The following is a 20,220-nucleotide window of genomic DNA, read 5'->3' as shown; positions in this document are numbered from 1 at the left end:
ATACTGCATCCTTTTGCACAACAGTTGTAAAGCCTATTCTGGATGCCTGTGCGTTAACTAGTGGGCATTTGGGACTTTGACTTGACTAAATGTTCCAAATTGTTTAAATTCTGTTTAGGGTCAATGACTACTTACTTTACGAAATCATTTTCCTTTCATGTCTGTTTTTTTGGCTGCAGAATTGGTGCCCTGGAGCTGAGTCTTTGCCCTGCAAACCGAAAATATAATTTTCCTGGGTGTGTCTTATTTTAATCGACTCCCTTTCATACTACAGGGCTCTGACCTGCTTGGAGCCTTTCCTACTTGGTTACAATTGATGCTTTGTCCTTTGGAGTCATATAGGACGTAGCCACTGGGTTGATTCCGTGTTGAGCTGTCAAATGTGGCTCCGAAGAAAGATTACTTTCCTAGAATGGGCAGGGGGCAGCTGAGCTGGAAAATGGGGCCCTGGCTCATATATGTAGTTGTCATTTAGGGAGAATGAGCAGCGGTTTCAAAATGAGACTTAGGGACTAAGCAGAGAAAAAGTAGGGGTAGCTCCCGGTGAGTACTAGTCAGAATTGGCTGGTGTGTGAGGGGAGTATAGCTGGACTTTACCAGAAGTAGACGCTGTTTGGGGAACTCTCTGTGGCTCAAGAAATGATGCGTATTTTGTGGCATATCTGTGCTTCTGGAAGGACAGTTTTCTAGAAGTTCATGTTCTTCCTCTGGGGCTTATTAATTTCTGTTAATATCCACAGGAATTTCACTGCTAATGATGTCGGCTTACTCTCTATTTATTCAGTCTCTCCTCGGCCGAGGGACTTCCAACTACTTTACATTAATTTTGTCAGTAATTCTTATAACCCCCCTGTGTGGGAGCTGCTTGTAGATGAGGGATGTGAGAGCTGGCTCCAGTTTACCTAGCAGGTCAGTCCCTGGGATGGAAAATTGGACCCAGGGTTTGTGGTTCCAGGCTTAGCGTGTTTCCTCCGGGGGAGGAAATAATACTGAGCAAACAGCAAGAGAATCTGGTTGTACGAGTTGAGAGATTTCTGCCTTTACGCACGGGGTTCCCAGTCCGTGGCTCGGGACGGAAGCAAGCAGCAGTCTGACGCTCGGTACATGAAATGTCCCAACTGTTTTTTTGACTGGTGCATACTTTTATTTTTGTTCTCTTTTTTCCCCCTCTCCTGGGAGGAGAGGCGGGTGTGAGAATTTTCTGTGTACCAACCTTAGGTGCGGGGGGCAGTCTGGCTGTTTGAATGCTCAGCAGGAATTGCCATTTGCTTTTGGGTTGGGGGCCAGGAGGTCAAGCAGCCGCTTTAGGGTGGGGTTGAGAGGCGAGTGGACTGAAGGAAGAAGGACGTTTCTCTGTATTCTCTTAGTCATAGGACTCTGAATCCCAAGTAGCTAAATTTAGCTCAGGTTCCTGTTGAAAGCATCATTTGGGGGGGGGGGGCGGGCGGTGGGGGGAAAACGGAAAACCTTTTTGTGTATCCTGCTCCATGAAGCCAATAGGGAAGCAGGAGGAGGTGAGGTTGCCATGGAGATGGTAGCTGTGTGCAAGGGGAGAGCAGCAGGGTTTAGAATTCCAGGAAGGAAGAGAGAGTGATGTCATCAGATTCCATGGACCAGCCCAGGAACCCCTGTGAGGTTGGTGGGGAGTTGGGTGTGCGTGGGGGGTGGTGGAGTGGGAGTTTGTGCAGGGGAATTGTGGCTTCAGTAAGGTGTGGGGAGTCCAGTTCAAGCAGAGAGGTTGGTTGTGTGGAATTGTGCTGATCTGCATTAATGCCTGCTTTTTAAAAATCTGTAAAGCATTCTGAATTTGCAGAATATTCTCTTTGTTGAAAAAGGACGTATCCGTTTAAAGAAGGAGCTAATCTAGATGTAGAAATGGTATCTTTCTGTAGTTCTCTTCCCTGTAGTATTTGTGTGTGCCTTTATTCCTTGTATGTGAGGCTGTTTGTGCACACATTTTGGATATGTAGTTGCCTTTGTATGATGCCTTTTATGGGGCTGCATGCAGCTAAATGCTTCATTAATGCCTGATTATCGTATTTATTTTTCTGTGGCTGGGTGTGTATAAATAAAACGTTACTTCTTATGTAAAAAAAAAAATTGAAAGAGAATCAAAACAGTTGCTTTTGCAGCAGGAAGGAAAACTGCATGCTCCAAGACAGTCATTCTGAACATATGCTGCGCGTTCGCATTGCTAGTGAAGGGCAAACGTGTTTCTTTTGGAATGACTGAGAGGCTCTTTTTTTTTTTTTTTTTTTTTAAACAACTCTAACAGAATCTGTGCATCCAAACGGGTACTGCCCTTCAAAATAGTCGCTTTGGCTCTGGTGATACAGACATTGCGCAAAACATAAAGAACTCTCATTTGGAATCGGCTTCAGAGATGAGAGATAAGGAGAGCATTCTCCATACCTAACACCGAATTTTTTATTTAAAAAAAATTACCCAGTTGCTCAGATGAGGTTTCTTCACAACTGGCTTTTCCCCATTTGGGGTTGTCAAAAAATCAAATCTGTGTGCAAATGACAAGCTTTTATCCCAGTTAAAGATATTTCAAGTCCTAGATGTAGGTTCTGAAGGTATTTTCGGTTGCAGATAAAGAGCTCTTAGATTGTTTAGTTTAGCAGGTGGCACCGTTTTGAATGATGGCAGCATCTGAGGAATGAGAGCAGAGCCTTCCTAGGGCGACATCTTCTGAGGTGACCCATTTGGATTTATTTGTTCAAGAGTGTGTTAAAATCCGTGACGTTACCATTGGGTAATGTGGGAAGCAGCATTATGTGGCGCGTGTGAGAGCACAGACTCTTTGGAATCAGATTGGCTGAAGCCTTGAACAAACCCTGTTCTGCTACTTCCCGACTGACCTTGGACAAATGACAAGTGACAGTCCCGTGGTGTGTTGGTTTCCTCATGTATAAATGGGAATAATAGTGCTAGAAGTACCCACCTGATAGTGTGGAGCTTAGGGGTAAGTAAGCTAATATTTAAAGCACTTAGACCTGTTGGCTGCGTTCTCAATCGATGCGTGCTCTAGTTATGGTCATTCGTAAGTATGCATTTCTTTGAACTACGGAGTGATGAGGTAGAAGGTCCCATACACCGCTGCGTGTCGAGGAGTGGGGGGAGGGGCGGCAGCAATCTATAGTTTTTAAAGGATTCCCAGAGGATTCTGACGATCAGCCAGATTTGGGGACCGCTGTTTGGGTGTAATCTATTTTGAGTGTGGTCCAAACACCAGTAGCTTCATCATTTCCCTGGAGCTTGTTAGAAATGCAGACTTTCAGGCGCCACCCCAGCCCCACTCATCAGAATCTGCATTTTTAACCAGATGATCCGACAGTGACCTGTATGCGCATTAAAATTTAAGAAACACTGCTTCTACCAATGGGAGTAATTGGGCGATTACTGCATTTTAAAGGTGAATTCTCTCTCAGTTACTCCCAGTGGTGGAAGAGAAGCAGTCTAGCCAGGCTGCTGTGTAGATGAGCGTGCACTTTACCTCCCCTACTGCTCGGCCTAGGGATGAATGCTTTTCTGGGCTGAGTCACCGCGTACCATACAAGGGAAGAGCAGAGTTAGAACTGTGGCTCTGGCCCTACCATTTACTAGCTGTTTGGCCTTGGTCCAGTCATTTAACCTCTGCACGTCTCAGCCTCTTCACCCGGTAACGGAATCATCCCTAGACCATGAGATACCGTGTAGAGAGTATCTAGCACATTACAGTGCCTGCGTGTGTTAGTGCCTTGCCCCCGCCCCCCCTCAACCTTCCAGTGATGATCTGTGTCGTAGTTCTGTCCCTCGGAAAGGGCCACCAGTTGTGACCTAATTCCGTCCTCTCTTGTCCTCCCAGCTATCTCAGGCATCGAGTTGTATGACAGAAAACCGTAGGGATAGTTTTCTTTCCTACTTTGTTCTACAAAATACGTTTTACTTAATGGAGACTGTTACCCAAGAGGGCCGGAAGAAGAGCTATAGGAGGTCCTCTGAGTAGTTGAGCTGGTGCAGGAATCAAGGTATGATGAGATCTGATGGAGGCAGCTCTTTGATGAATTCTTAATAGTTGACCATATGTTTAAAACAATAACATTTATGCTTAAAAAAAAAAATGCCATGTAGGGCTGTCTGGGGGGCTCAGTAGGTTAAACATCTGACTCTTGATTTTGGCTCAGGTCATGATCTTGCTGTCGTGAGATCAAGCCCTGCGTTGGACTCTGTGCTGAGTGTGAAACCTGCTTGGGATTCTCTCTCTCTCTCTCTCTCTCTCTCTCTCTCTCTCTCTCTCTGTCTCCCTCTCTGTCTCTCTCTCTCCCTCCCTCTCTCCCTCTCTCCCTCTCTCCCTATCTCTCTGCCCCTTCCCTGCCCCTGCTCTCTCTTTCTTCCCTCTCTCATTACCCTCCCCCCCAATAAATACATTAGTGAACATTAAAAAACAAAAACAAAAAATTGTATAGAAAAAAGTCCATAAATTCAGGTGGCTTCATTTGAGGTCCATTAGATCACTTCTAAGCAAGAATTAACATGGCGGTTATCAGAAGATCATTGAATTGAAAAGTAAGGAGAATCTTTTTTTTTTTTTTTCCTAACTAGGGTATCAACACAGTAAGAGGAAGTTCAGGGACTTGCTCTGGGGATGCCAGAAATAGATGGCAGAGAGTTTAGGTCAGAGGATCGGCCGCTGTGGCCAATAAGGCATTAGAAGCAGGAACAGGAGATAGATAGGTCCATTTTCATTCATTCATACAAGCATTAGGGGGACTGAGGGATACAGCAGAATTGTGAACTCAAAGCCTGTAATGAAAATTGTTGTAATAGCTTTCATCTGAAGGGTAGGTAGGTACACTCCTAGGTGCTTTGTATACATTGTGCTTAATCTTAGCATCTGGGCAATGTATAGGCATAATTACATATATTCTACAGATCAGAAAGGTTGAGTAACTCGCCCTTGGTTACCTGCTAATAAGCAACAGAGCTGCTGTGACATCGTGTTGGATAGCAATGTGAGGGATGAGACTGTTAGAAAAGGGAAGTTGAAATAGCCAGTAGACACCAGTCAAATAAAATTTATTTTGTCTATGTTGACCTTTTTGGTGAAAGTGTTAATTTAAATTAAGGCTATGATATTCAGCATGTTTGCTTATCTTAGAGGGATTTTTTTGAAAGCTGCCAAATTATCCTTTTGGGATAGATTTCCTTTATACTCGGAACTAATTAAGAGATCTCTTTTTTTAAATACCAAAGCTTGTGAAGTCTTCAGTTCATGGAAACACCAGTTTGAATTAAATACTGTAACACAGACTAATTTGTTGGTGGTTATCAATTGGCATATTTAGCCATAATAAGTATTTGCATAATCATGTCTATTATTTCATGCTGATCCAAATACAGATAATTATCAATGATTGCACAAAGTGAATTTCATGCTCCTAGATAGCTTTCTAAGTTTTAGTTGAAAGAACCCCAACCTTGCAATTGGAAGTCTTGGGTTGCATGCCCCTTTTTGTCGTTTATTGCCTTGGAGACCTTGTACGTGTCACTTCACCTTAGGAAGTCTAAACCTGAGTTTCCCTCATCAAACAATAATGTTCTCTGTTTAGCAGGACCGTTATGAATAAGAGGATGCGTTTGATACAAGTTCTGGTCCTCACTGACTATAACCATGAGAGAGTCGTTTAAAACCTTGCACTCCTTTGGTTTTCTTATCTGTAAGGTCTGCCTGTGTGTGTGAGTATAGGGTGAGGGGAGTAGAGTGCAGATAAAGGAGCTGGATTAGAATTAGATGGCCTACGTGGTCCCCTCGACACCTGTGATCTTATAATTGTCAGATCTGCCTATGGTTTGTAGGTGGTGAAGTGTTACAGATAAGGCTTTGTTTCTCGTTCTTGTAATTGTTCTTTAGCTGTGGTAGCCTATTAAGGAACAGGTACTGCCAGGTGACTTTGCATGTATTATCTCAGTTAACCTTTGTAACAACTCTAGGAGGTAGGTGGTGTTATTTAGAAGGGGCAGGAAGAATTTGAGGCTCCGAGATGATCAGGGAGCCAGTAAGTGTCAGGGACATAGGTCAGCGTGATACCAACAACTGTACTTTCCTTTCTGTACCTTACTGTGCATGAAATTATTTGTGACATGTTGATGCTAGGAAGTATTTGTGGGCTTATTATGTATGCCACAGACAAATTGCTTCTTAGGCCTATTATATACTAATGAGGAAATTCAATAAAATATTTTATTTTTGCAAACCTGTGACACATCTACTATCATTGGGAAGAATATATAAAGATGTATAAGATGTAGTTTGAGAGCTTATGATCTACTTGGAAAGAGAAGGCATAGGCATATACATAATACATTTAGAAATCAGTCTGTGGGAGAATAAAGTCAAATGTGCAGTAAATGCTGTAGTAGTTACAAGAAAGGAGTAGTTAGTATGGGCTAGAGGATTGTTTTGCAAGCTTTTTTTGACCATGACCTATGAAAAGGAGGTCCATTTTATGTGGCAGCCTAGTGTATAAATACTTATATGTATATATGTGACTAAAACAAGTTTCATGAAATAATCTTTACTCTTGCTAAATATGCTTGACTCTTTCTTGTTAAAAATTGTGTTGTAGTCTAGTATGATGATTCTTAAAATGTGGCCCATGGACCCCTCAAGGCACTTTTTAAAGAGGGTCTTAAAGGTCAGAACTATTTTTATGATAGCATTAAGATACTATTTGTGTTTTTCACTGTGTTGATATTTGCACTGATACTGCATAAGCAATGATGGGTAGGACTACTGATGCTCTGGCAAGAATCAAGGCAGTGTAACAAATTGTACGTGTAGTCATGAAATTCTTCACTGCTACACACTTGCAGTTAAAGATGGAAAAAAAAGCCAATTTCACTTAAGAATGTCCTTGATGAAGCAGGAAAAATTATTACTCTTATTAAATATCCACCTTGATTATGTATCTTTTTAATATTCTGTGTGACAAAGTGGGTAATACATGTAAGGCACTTTTACAGACCGAGTAGGAAGGTTATCTCAAGGAAACACTTTTGTGATTGTTTGAGTTACTAGCTGAACTAGCCACTTTTTTCGTGGAACACCATTTTTACTTAAAAATCAAAATGACTGGTCATGATCTCACCGCTAGTGAATTCAAGCCCCGCGTCAGGCTCTGTGCTGACAGCTCCAGGCTGGAGCCTGTTTCTGATTCTGTGTCTCCCTCTCTCTCTGCCCCTCCCCTGCTCATGCTCTCTCTCTCTCTCTCCGTCTCTCAAAGTAAATAAACATTAAAAAATAAAAATAAAAATGACTGAAGGGGTTCTTGGGTCGGTTAAGTGTCCAGCTTCGGCTCAGGTCACGATCTCATGGTTCACAAGTTTAAGCCCCGCGTTAGGCTCTGTGCTGACATCTCGGAGCCTGGAGCCTGCTTTGGATTTTGTGTCTCCCTCTCTCTATGCCCCTCTCCCCACTCATGCTTTCTCTCTCTCTCTCTCTCTCTCTCTCAAAAATAAATGAACATTAAAAAATACTTAAAAAAATGACTGGCTATTGTTATTTAGACTTGTGTATTTGGCATAGATTTTATTAAAAATGAAGTAAAAAAAATAGAAATAAAAATAAAGTGACCCGATTTTAAAGGAAAACAATGACAGTATTTGTTATCAGTGATAACATTTGAGCTTTCAAGGAAAATTCTGGTTGAAATTAGAATTTCAAAAAACTTGTGTCCTGGACAGTGGGCTTGATAGCTCTAGTACTTAGACTTATTCTGATGATACTGATGGTGATATTAGTGAATGTCAATTTTTTTCGTGTTACATAATGGGATATGTCAACATATAGAAAATTTTAAAATTTAATGAACCAGCATTTTATAAATGAACCATGCATAACGTTAAATAATCACGATAGGTAGAAATTCATTCAAAATGCAAGACAGACCAATGGATTTTGATATAATAGAGAATGAAGAAGACTATTATAATACTCCTGCCTTTTCCAAATACATATCTATGGAAGGTCAGATTTTCTTCTTATATTTCAACCAAAATAACCTATCATGACAGATTGAATGCAGAAGCAGATAGGAGATTCTAGCCATCTTCTGTTAAGTTGGATGTGAAAGGTATTTGCAAAAATGTAAGACAGTGAAACTGTTCTTACTAAATTTTGTTTTTGTTTTATAAAATGTAGTTCAGTTTCATAAAATATTTTCATGGTAACAATGTTTATTATTGGTATTTTAAAATGGATTGACAAATTTCCTAAAAATTACTCAGTTTTAATTTTTAATAGGCAAATACCAATTTATAGCCCACATAAACAAAAGTTCTTTGGAAGCTTTCATAATTTTTTAAGAAAGTAAAGAGATCCTAAGACCAAAAAGTTTGAGAATTGCCACCCTACCTTTTTTTTTTTTCTTAATATATAATGGTTGAGATCTCTTAAATATGTCACGAATGGGTCTTGACCCAGAGCTTAAAAACGTACTGAGCTAGGGTTACAGGGATTGCCTTGTGAAGGGAGTTGGACTTTGCTAGATTTTACTTAGGTTGAATTGATGTGGGAGAACACCCTAAGGTGTGAAGTAAGTTGAGTAAAGTTGATACCCGGAGATAGCTGTTTGCAGTAATTCTGTGTAAACCCCATTTACATCTTGCCTTCTGTGAGTTCCCCCTTGTGATTTCTTCATGCCTTTCTCACTCCATTATCACACCAAGTACACTTGTTCCCTCTGGGCCTTAACATTTTATTGCATGATTCATGCCGTATTTATTTACATGCCTCTCTCTCTTACTGGACCAGGAGTTCCTTAAGAGAAGAATTAGTGACCTATTTGTCTTTCTATTTCTACCATGGTACAAGACCCATGAAAATCCCTTAATAAATGTTTGTTGAAGAAATAAATAAATGGGGAGGAAAAAGGAATGACCAGGTAAGGCCAGATTTAGGGTGTTAGGAGCTTGAACATGGAAGCAGTGAAGGGCCATTAGCATGGGAGTGATATGGGCAATGTTTTATGAAATTAAACCTGGCCTTCCTTGGTAAGAAAATTGGGAAGAGGTGGATGGCGGCTGCTGGATGAGCCAAAGAACTATTATTATGGTAACTTAGGCTTGACTCAGGTGATGCAGGCCTAGATTAGGTGAATGATAATGAAAGACACATATCCTGAGGAATATTTACAAAAACATAAACATAATCACACCCATGCTACCTAACATTTATTGCATACTTATAATATCCTGAATACTGTGTTAAGGACTCAGTATGTATTATGTCATTTAATTTCCACAGCATCCTTGAGAGGTACAGTTGTTTCCATTTTTTTGATGATTAAGTAAAAATAATACATGTTCATTGTTGAAAAATTAGAAAATGCAGATAGGCAAAAGAAAAATAGTGTGTATCATTGTAAATCGAAAGTCAACACTGAGACATAATCACTGAATATTTTGGGATATATCCTTTTAGACTTAAGAAGAAAAAAGTGTGTGTGCTGATATATGACTGCATATAGGGAAACCCTGAATATCAGGCTTTATGCTGTTTCCCCATCGAAAGGATGGGCTAACCTAAATATATAAACTTTTAGGGATGTTGACGAGGCAGATGTCTTTAAGATGTTAATTTTATTCATGCATATCCAAAATAATATACAAAATTATATAAGTAGAAACATTTTATCTTTTGGGGTTTTTTGAAGAAATTTAATACATACTCTACTATATCAGTATCTGTATCTTTGCTTAGAACCATTTGAAGTCTTCAGACAGCTTTCTAGGCTATATGGGGAGATACAGCACTCATATCTGTTATAAGTCGCAGATGATTTTATTTCAAGTTGTAAGTATCCATTCAGATGACACCAGGAAGGTTGGTTTTCTTTATTTGTGCTATAGTGTATACTGCATTGCTCAAAAAAAGTTTTTTTTCAATTAAAAAATTGAGTTGAAATTCACCTAAAATTCAACCTTTTCAAATGAAGAATTTGGTGGTATTTATTACGTTCACAGTGTTGTGCAGCAACCACTCCTATCCGTTTCCGAACATTTTCGTCACCCCCAAAAGAACCCCACTCAGCACTCACCCTCCATTTTCCCTTCTCTTCAGCCTCTGACAATCACCAGTCTGCTTTCTGCCTCTATGAATTTACTGTTCTGCATATTTCATATAAATGGAATCATACAATATGTGACTTTTTGTATCTGGCTTCTCTCATTTAGCATAATGTTTTCAAGGTTCATCCATATTGTTGCATATATCAGTACTCTGTTTTTCTTTATAGCTGAATATTCCTTTGTATACATATTGCCACAGTTTGCTTATCTGCTCTTTAGTTGACGCACATTTGTGTTGTTCCTGCCTTTTAGCTGTTGTGCATAGCACTTTGATGAACGTGTGTATAAGCATTTGTTTATCTGTTTTTGGTTCTTTGGGGAATATACCTAGGAGTGGAATTGCTGGGCCATATGGTAATTCTATATTTAACTTTTTGAGGAACCACCGAACTGTTTTCTGTAGCAGCTGAACCATTTTATATTCCCACCAGCAGTGTACAAGGGTTGGTTTGTCAATTTATTTTTAATGAGGAACACAATAAGATGGGGGAAAGTAAAGAGAAAATATGTGTGGCCTTTGAGTTTATTAGAGCTTTTGTATCTCAGATTTTGCCTGACGGACTTATTAAATATTTAACATCACTTCAGCACTGAGAATGAAATTTAGCGTAGGGAAATGTATCTAATCTATTTTAAGTGGTAGCAGACTAAGAAGTGAAGATTGGAGAAGTGAAAGAAGGGAAATTTAAATAGACTTGAAATTCCTTGAAGGCAAAGGACCTATTCAACTTTGCGTCCTCTGTATTTAGTAAAATGCTTTGGCGTGTCATAGGTTGTGCTGGATTTCCCCAAGACTATCCTAGGTCCAGCGATTCACTGGGATGTACAGAACCCAACATGTAGTTCATATACATGGCTCATGTTCATTGTCATGGCTGTGAATTATAACATTGAAAGTGTAAAGCAGAATCAGCAGTGGGAAAGAGCGCATGGGGGTGAAGTCCAGAAGAAATCAGGCTCAAGCTTCCAAGAGTTCTCTCCCAGGGGAGTCACACAGGATGCGCTTTGCTTCCCTCAGCAGCAAGTTGTGACAGTGTTGTCTCTCAGGGAAGCTTATTGGAGACATTGTGCTGAGATTTTTCTTCTTTGAGGGTAAGTGGGAAGGGTTGTTCACAGAGGACCTGTACCTACTACATACCACAAATCCAGACTTTTCCGAAGGAAATGTTCAGCATAAACCATATTGTTTGCAGAATTCAGGCACGGTGGGCCGCTCTTAGCAGTTCTGGGGACAGAACCCTCCCAGAATGAAATCTAAGTTCTCAGACACCGACCAAGACCAACCTCGCAAGCTGCCCTTTCTAAGGATGGCAGTCAAGCCTGCTATGTTCATTCTTTTCCTATGCTTAGGTGTTTTAGTTCCTTAAAAAGTGTTGCTAGGTTCTGTGAAAAAAAACTAAATACCATGGTAGAGAACCAGCAGGGACTTCAGTGTTAGACAGACCTGGATTTGTATTACTATAGGCAAATTGCATAGTTTTCTGAGCTTCAGTTTTCTTACTATAGAGAGAGACATTATGGAGTTGAATGAGAATACCAAGTGGTAACGTAAAGAACACTGATAACGTAAAGATGCTACGCCTAGTGTCTGCCCTGTGTATAGTAAGTAGCTGTCAACATTTTGTTTCAGCTCACCTGTATCAGGAAATAAAGAGAACTCGAAAGAGTGGCAGATGTACTCTAACAGCAAGTATAATATAATGTAACAATCATATATATATATATATATATCATGTATATATTACGTATATATGATTATTACATTATGTTATACCTGCTATTATGTTACATCTGCTACTGGAGTTTTCTTTACTTCCTGATACAATATTGATATAATTAATATCTAATAGCAATACCCCTGGGGCTGAGATAAGGCACCAAAGGAAGAGCCTACCTCCCCTACCCCAGCGGCTGAGATCTAGACTTGGTTGGAGAGGGCATGGCTGTGGCTTTCTGAGTGGCAGAGAAGTAATTCCCTGACCTGCAGAACTTGTTGGAACTCTGCCTTTTTAAAAGTTGCCAAAAATCTATCTTCTAGGGTACAGGTTTTCTCTGCTGTCTGAAAGTAAAGTGTTCCTGTGAAACCTTTTGTAATCCAAAATGGAGTAAAGTGAAGAAACGATTACTATTAATATATATGGAGAAATTTTTGAACATTTCTAGCCTCCCAAAACAACTTCTCTTAAGTGTTTTTGGTACCTTTGGACACGTGTTGCTAACGGATGCACAAAACAAAGATAAAGCACAGACGCTCACAAACCAGATACTAATGTAGCTTTTTCTTTCAAGTGAAGTGGTGTAAGATAAATGTTCAGGAAGAGGGGGATGCGGGTCTTGAGGAAAGCTGTTGACAGGGAGTTGTCCTACCAGAGGTCCTGTGCCGTATACCAGCCCAAGGGGGGTTCCTAGGGGAAGCTGCTGATGGTGGGGTGCTGCTGCCTGCTATTTTGCACTGCAGGAGCTGGAAGGGAGGAAGGAAGAGTCCTTGTCTTGTGGGAAACTGCTGAGAAAGCACCTTGGGACCCGGAAGCAAAACCCTTTCCGCTAAGATGCATTTCCTGTGCTCTCTACTGACACAGCTTGGCACCGTGCGTGCTGTCGAAGGGAACCTGCCTAAAAGGCCCAGATCCATTTTCAGAGAGCAGGCAAAAAGGATGTATTTGGAGCTGGGAGTCAACTAATTGATAAGCAGCATATGGGTAGAACGCATATTAAATTCCAGATGCTCAGAAGCCAGGAAGAAGATGGCAAATAGAGATCTGAGGTACCCAAATGTCAGTAAGCCACATGCAAAAAAACAAAACAAAAAAACCCCCCAAAACAAACAAACAAACAAAACCAACTTGGACACTTATACCATACACAAAAATTAACTCAGAATGGATCTAAGACCTAAACACAAGAGCTGAAACTGTAAAACTCTTAGAAAAAAACACAGGGGTAAATCTTTCTGACCTTGGATTTGGCATCTTGGATATGACACTGAAAGTACAGATAAAAACAACAGCAACAGGTAAATTGAACTTCAGGAAAATGAAAAACTTCTGTGGATCAAAGGATATATACCATCAACAGAATGGAAAGTAGCCCCAAATGGGAGAAAATATTTACAAATCATTTATCTAGTAAGGGATCACTATCCAAAATATTTAAAGAACTCCTACAACACGATAATAACAAAACAGGTCTAGGTGCTTTCACGGTGGGTGTCTTGGCCACAAGCAGTTTTGCTCCATAACAAAATGGTTGTAAGGCAGTTTTGTACTAAAGGGGAAAAAATAACTGGTTGACAGTTTGGTTTGACAGTTGCTGGTTTCATTGAGTGGTGACAGTTTGGTTTCATTTCTCTATCGAAATAGTACTCCTGTCTTTATATTATTATATAAGTCTTAGGCCTCCTTGTCAAGGTCCATATGGTGGCGTAGTTTTGAACCCTTATCTCCCAAAGAACTTTATAATGTCTGTTGGCAAACATGTGACAGGATGCCAAGAACAACAGTGTAGAAGGCTTTCACGATGCAGTACAGAGTCTAGTTATAAATAGACATCCTAGTATTTGGAAACGGATACCTCTTCTAATGAAGTAAGAAGTTCTAGTGAAAGAAAAAGTGAGATGCCAAACAAGGAGACCAATCAGGAAGCAAAAAAAAAAAAAAGTAAAGTACTAAGCATAATATGATGAATGACAGACTTGGAAGACAAGTGCTAGGTATAATTTAAATATTAAACCTAGAATTGCCAATAATCCAGCCATTCTGCTTCTGGATGTATACCCACAGAAGTGAAAGCAGGGACTCCATATTTGCACACCCACGTTCATAGTAGCCTTATTCACTATAGCCAAAAGGTGGAAACCACCCAGTGTACATGAAGAGATGAATAGTTAAACAGAAGGAGTCTGTCTATACAATGCAATATTAGCCTTAAAAAGAAGGAAGTTCTGACTTAAGCTACAGCGTGGATGAACCTTGAATACATGATGGTTAAGTCAGAACTTCCTGAACACTGGTTTTTTGAACACTGGTTACAAAAGGTTGTGGTTCCACTTACATGAGGGTCCTGGAGTCGTCGAATTTACAGAGACAAAGTAGAATGGGGGTTGCCAGGGACGGGGGAAGGGGAGAATGGGGAATCGAAGGAGTAGTGAGTTTCACTTGGAGACAGTTCTGGAGACAGTGGTGAAGGTTCTACAACAGTGTGCGTGTACTTAATGCCACAGAACTGTACACTTAAAAATGGTAGAAATGGGAAATTTTATATTATTTATATGTAACAACGATTTTTTAGAAAAGGAAAAAATAGAAACTGCTGAAGAATATTTATAGTCTGATGTCAGACCCTGGTACCGGAAGGGGTAGATGGAAGGGGAATTTTATTTATTATGTATGTACTTGGAAATACAGTTTGGTTATCATGATTGAATTTTAATTAAAAAAATAAGTTAGAACTGAATGGGTTTGTAAGGAAATTGAAGAACTGGGAGTGTTAGCCAGTCAGGAATTGATCCCAGCAGGGTAGATTGCTAGATTGTATGGAGCACCCATACATATGTCACAAGAGGCCGAGTTGCTTTGGTCACCTTAGAGCTAATCGCATTGATTTTTCTCTCGTTGAATGCTGGAATGGATTCATAACGTTACTAATTGTTACCTAGTGTTTGAACACCTTCAGGTGATGCGGGATGGCCATTCGGCATGTATTTTTAAAGAACTGGCTTTAACATAATATACTAAGAAAAATCGATGGTTGTTTATTTGGAAATTTGTTACTTTGTAGGAATGAGTCCCCTAGACTGATTGAATTTCTGGAGTCATTTGCGACTGATAGACAGGGGGGCGGGGAGGGAATTCTTGTGGAACTTCCTCACAGTGTGTTACATCCGAGAGATTAAGGAATTTGGCCAGAGTCACACAGTTAGAAGGTGGCACAGCCTGCTGTCTCACTCCCAGAGTCCATGCTTTCTCTATTGCTCATGAGCGGAGCTCCTTACAGCGGCAGTGAGCAGGGTCTGAGGCATCAACAGCTTCCATGAGTTGAGAGTCCAGGGTTCTAGGCTGTAGGTTTTCTTTTCTGGCTGATTTGTTGAATGACTGTGGGCAGAGTACTTCTCTTTCAGTGTCAGTTTCCTCAGCTGTAAGAAGAGGGTTGTGATTGGTTATCTCTTTGAACTCTGTGGTTGTTCTTGAAGAGGATGTTTTAGTGTGTTCCAAAGGTGGGCTGCCAGGACCCAGTAAATCCCCGTGTCAGCTTTTAGCATGAACGCATTACTTACACTGGGGCATTTTTATTTTAACTTAGAAAAGAAAAAAAGAAGATGGTGTTTGGGGTGGGAGGTGGTGAGTATAACAAAGTACTATCAGTTGTCTTGAGTGGGATGTAGAATAAATTATGTCTTATTTTACTGGATCATGAAGCTTGGTTTACCAGTTACCAGTTGCATTTATGTTGGGACCGTGTTGTTAGATACCGCCAGATTCATATCCCTTCTAAGTCTTCATCTTATCTCTGGGTACCTTGAATCCTATATGGCTTGGAAGCAGAATGATGCCCTGTGATTGCTTAGCAATCTGTCTTCCTGAGCCGAAGATTCTTGTTGCTGGGATTGGTTTTTGCATGCCATAACATATGGAATTTAGGTACGTCTTCACTTCCCGTGGTCTCCCCTCCCATGTCCATACTTGGAAAACAAGTTACTTTGGTTGCAAAACAAGGTAGTGAAATACCTTAGGAAACTCGACTCGCTTCTTTTTCCAGCCAGTATGGTTTAAATCAATCTTCCTTCCATTGTTAAATGTGCATAGGGTAATGTGAGGTTCATTTTCAGCCACAAATAAGTCTGTGAAAAATCTGGACTTGTTAGCATTGCCCAAGTTTTGTTTGTAGAGGACAGCTTTGTTTCTTTGCTTTGCTTCTTTTTACTTTTCCTCTCCCCAGATTGCCTGGTGGCAGGAATTTACTTTGCTCCATTCTCAATATTTTTCTTCCTCTTTCATTTGGTGAAATGGGTTTGATTTTGCTAGACACGAAAGACAACCAGGTGCGTTTTGATTTTTTTTTTTTTTTTTAATAATTGCTTGATGTAACTTCATTGTGCATTTCCGGTTTTCTACACCCTGCCTCTAGACAGTCCTCATCAGTGATAGAAACCAATGAGAAATACCCTTGTAATAAATCTCTGGATGTTGAACACACAATCTGTTAAGTAGGTGAAACCAGGGAAGTTTGGCAGAGGGTGTCCTTCGTAGGCTCCTGTTAATATTTCATGGATCATTCCATTGCTTAGAGGTTATGGCTAAAGTATTCTATCACTACTATGTTTCTGTATGAATGTAGGGATTTTTTTGATCTTCAGTGTTGTTAATTTCTCCTAACACTTCTTTTTTAACTGTATTTTAAAAATGCTGTAAGGAAGGGCACCTGGGTGGCTCAGTTGGTTGAGTGTCCGACTCTTGGTTTCTGCTCAGGTCATGAACCCATGGTTGTGGATCAAGCCCTGTGTTGGGTTCCACACCGAGTGTGGAGTCTGCTTGGGATTCTCTCTCTCTCCTCTGACTCTCTTCCCTGTGCTCTCTTCTGTTTCTGAAAAATAAAAGTAAATGCTTAAGGAAACAGTACCTTTTGCTTTTCAAAAAAGAAAAAAGCTGATATGGTGTCTTTCAGAAAAAAGAAATGTGTGTTGTTTTTTTTTTAATTTAAAAAAAAAATTTTTTTTTCAACGTTTATTTATTTTTGGGACAGAGAGAGACAGAGCATGAACGGGGGAGGGGCAGAGAGAGAGAGACACAGAATCGGAAACAGGCTCCAGATTCTGAGCCATTAGCCCAGAGCCTGACACGGGGCTTGAACTCACGGACCGCGAGATCGTGACCTGGTTGAAGTCGGACGCTTAACCGACTGCGCCACCCAGGCGCCCCTAATTTTTTTTTTTTTTAAGTTTATTTTTGAGACAGAGACAGAGCATGAATGGGGAGGGGCAGAGAGAGAGGGAGACACAGAATTGGAAGCAGACTCCAGGCTCTGAGCTGTCAGCACACAGCCCGATGCGGGGCTCGAACTCATGGACCGTGAGATCATGACCTGAGCCGAAGTCGGAAGCTCAACCGACTGAGTCACCCAGGCGCCTCTGAAATACCGTGTCTTTTCAACGTTTATTTATTTTGGGGACAGAGAGAGACAGAGCATGAACGGGGGAGGGGCAGAGAGAGAGGGAGACACAGAATCGGAAACAGGCTCCAGGCTCTGAGCCATCAGCCCAGAGCCCGACGTGGAGCTCGAACTCACGGACCGCGAGATCGTGACCTGGCTGAAGTCGGACGCTTAACCGACTGCGCCACCCAGGCGCCCCTAAAATACCGTGTCTTTTAAGCATGCATCAGTCAGTCACGGTGCTGAGGTGTGGTCCTCCAGTGAGCACCTCCCCCCCCCCCCCAATTCCCACACACACTGTTCTAGAAGATCTTCTGGAGGCCTGACGTTTGTTGTTGGTTATGGGATCAGTCACATTCTCTTGTAATTATTATGAGTTTGAGCTCGCCAAGGCAAGGATACCAACACTGTGCTTGTCATAAGGCGATTGTTCAATCACAAATACTGAATAAAGGAAGGATTCTTTGGCTTAAGTGGATTTTTCAAACATAGGTGCATGTGGGAGCTTCTAAGCCACCTGTGAAAGAATACAAAAGTCAGGTGCTGTTTTTCTTCTCTCGGTGTCCAGTCTACACGCATGATCCACTGCAGTTCTCTATTTGACCATTACTTAAGGAGCCTTCTGTTACAGGCCTGCTAACCAGAAGCTTCTAAACAGGTTTACTTGCTGACCTCTAGTCACTAAGGAGTCTTGTGGTTTGTATTTTATTTCTTATATCTTCTTCTTATTTTTGAGCAGCCTCTGTGCCTACGCAGAGTCCGTTTTGAACTCTTCCGGTCTTGCTCGGCCAGAACGTTTGCTTATGTAGGCCCACGCATAGCTGCTGAAGCCTGTTCTCTTGGAGTTTAACACGTCCAATTTCTAGCCTGTCCGTTCCATTAGCCAGCCTTGTAATTCCATGTCTACTTTAAGTATCAGTTATTATTTTCACACTGATTAAGAACTCAGATCTGCACATCTTGGACCGTCAACATTGTCCCAGGGCCAGAGGAGTGTTCTTTACTGTGGTCACGAGGCAGCAGAGGTACTGGGTACAGAGTTAAGGCTTAAGTGTGAAGGCGCCTCAGCCACTGTCATTAGCTGTTTGGCCTCAAGCAAATCACTTAATCTTTCTGAGATTCAGTTTAGTTATCTCTAAAATGAGGGTTATAAAACCTATTTTCTGCATCATGAGGACTAAATAAGATTATATGAAGGTGTTTTTGGAAGTTATAAAGCACTACGGAACACTGGCAATGGTGACTTTTTTTAGTTCTTTATAATGTTCCAAGCAATATGTGGATTTTACATTTCGTCAAATTGAAACAATTCAGATAAAGCATGCCCTTTCAGCCTTCCACAGATCATACTCTTCTCCCTAGAGGTAACCCCTGTGCATTTATTTACTTTCTAATATGCATGTAGAAATAATACCTCTTAAAATGTTTTTTTTTAATATTTATTTTTGAGAGAGAGAGAGAGAGAGAGAGAGAGATAGAGAGAGAGAGAAAGAGACAAAGTGTGAGAGGGGCAGGGAAAGAGAGAGAGGGAGACACAGAATCTGAGCTGTCAGCACAGAGCCCGATGCGGGGCCCAAACCCACAAACCGTGAGATCATGACCTGAGCCGAAGTCGGATGCTTAACCAACTGAGCCACTCAGGCACTCCTGTAGAAATAACAGCACGCTATTCTGCTGTCATTTAGTATGACTTGAGATAGTTCATAGAGGTTTTATCTTTTTAAAAGCTTGCACAGGGGTGTCGAGATCATAGAATAGCATTGTTTCTCATTATTAACGGAGACTGAGGTTCTTTCCAGTTTTTCACTGTGAGAAACAGCACCGCGTTGAAAGTCTTTGCACACGATTCTTTGAGCACGTGTGCAAGTGATTATCTAGAGTGGCTGCACAGGTCAGAGATGTGAAATTACAAGAAGGTATGTGCATTTAGCATTTTAATGATTATTGTCAAATTGCTTTCCAAAGCAGTGGTCTCAATATACTTCTGTTCTTACTATTAGATGTGAAGGTGCCTGTTTACTCTTCTTCTTGCTGACTCGTGATGTTTTCATTTTCATTTTTGCCATTCTCAGGAGTGAAAAATTATACCTCAAATCCAAAAGAACGTTCATAGACAGCATGGTTTGTGAGTGTAAACAGAAAGCATAACTGGAAACAACTTAAAAATCTATTAATAGGAAAATAAGGCTGGTCAATAAATTGTGGCATAGTCGTAAATAAGATAGGATACCAAACAGTCCCCGTTAGTGAAATACAGTAACTGTGTTCATAAGGGGAGATGAATCTCATGGTTTCTAGCAAAAAAAGGAAATTGCTGAAGAATGCGTACAATAAGATCCATTTTTATAAATTCAACAATATGCAAAGTTAATGCATTTTGGAGGGACAGATTTGTACATGATAAGGTTAAAAAGGTGAGCGAGCCTTTGTCATTAAGTGTAGGCCACTTTCAGAGAGACGGAGTTTCTGAGAGCTGGTGAGTTCCAAGGAGCCTTATCTGAGAGATGGGGGAGAGAAGAGCCTGACCTTGCTGAGAGGCCGGTGAAGGAGTGAATCCATTTCCTCTGACATATATCTGTGCAACGTATTATATTTGTCTTTGCTGTTAAAGTTTATTTTCTTTTTTTTTGTTACTTGTTTTGAGAGAGCTAGAGAGAGAGTGTGTGCGCGCAGGGGAGGGGCAGAGAGAGGGAGAGAAAGAATCCCAAGCAGGCTTGGCAGCCTGGAGTCCACCATGGGGCTTGACCAGAGATCCAGACCCGAGCTGAAATCAGGAATCTGACGCTCAGCCAACTAAGCCACCCAGGTGCCCTTTTGCTGTTAAAGTTTCTGACAATACCGGCTTCTAGGAATGTGACTTTTTTCCTTATAAAAAGTTCTCTGCATTGCTGAACTCAAGAATAGAGTTTATATGTGGGGTATTCTCTGGGAGTGATGAATGTTAATTTTGCTTATTGGTGT

The 20,220-nt window shown here is 40.9% G+C and overlaps 1 protein-coding gene across 24 annotated transcripts in view; it reads left to right on the top strand.

Annotated features, from left to right (window-relative positions):
* RBFOX2 (RNA binding fox-1 homolog 2) overlaps positions 1-20,220 on the top strand; it is a 291,584-nt gene that overhangs the window by 66,903 nt on the left and 204,461 nt on the right. For 2 of the 24 annotated variants that reach the window (XM_043563648.1, XM_043563646.1), the window contains exon 1: positions 1,501-1,635. The exons of 20 other annotated variants lie outside the window; for them this stretch is intronic. In XM_043563648.1, coding sequence (XP_043419583.1) covers positions 1,594-1,635 — 42 coding nt within the window. In that variant the 5' untranslated portion in view covers positions 1,501-1,593. Of the gene's footprint in view, positions 1-1,500; positions 1,636-20,220 lie in introns of those variants that run through there. 2 more of the 24 variants (XM_043563641.1, XM_043563653.1) reach the window with 2 other exon arrangements.

The sequence above is a fragment of the Prionailurus bengalensis genome, chromosome B4, assembly GCF_016509475.1.
Source record: "Prionailurus bengalensis isolate Pbe53 chromosome B4, Fcat_Pben_1.1_paternal_pri, whole genome shotgun sequence".
In the NCBI taxonomy this organism is placed as follows: domain Eukaryota; kingdom Metazoa; phylum Chordata; class Mammalia; order Carnivora; family Felidae; genus Prionailurus; species Prionailurus bengalensis.
The sequence above is the reverse complement of the archived record's forward strand: the minus strand, read 5'-3'. Positions and strand labels throughout refer to the sequence as shown.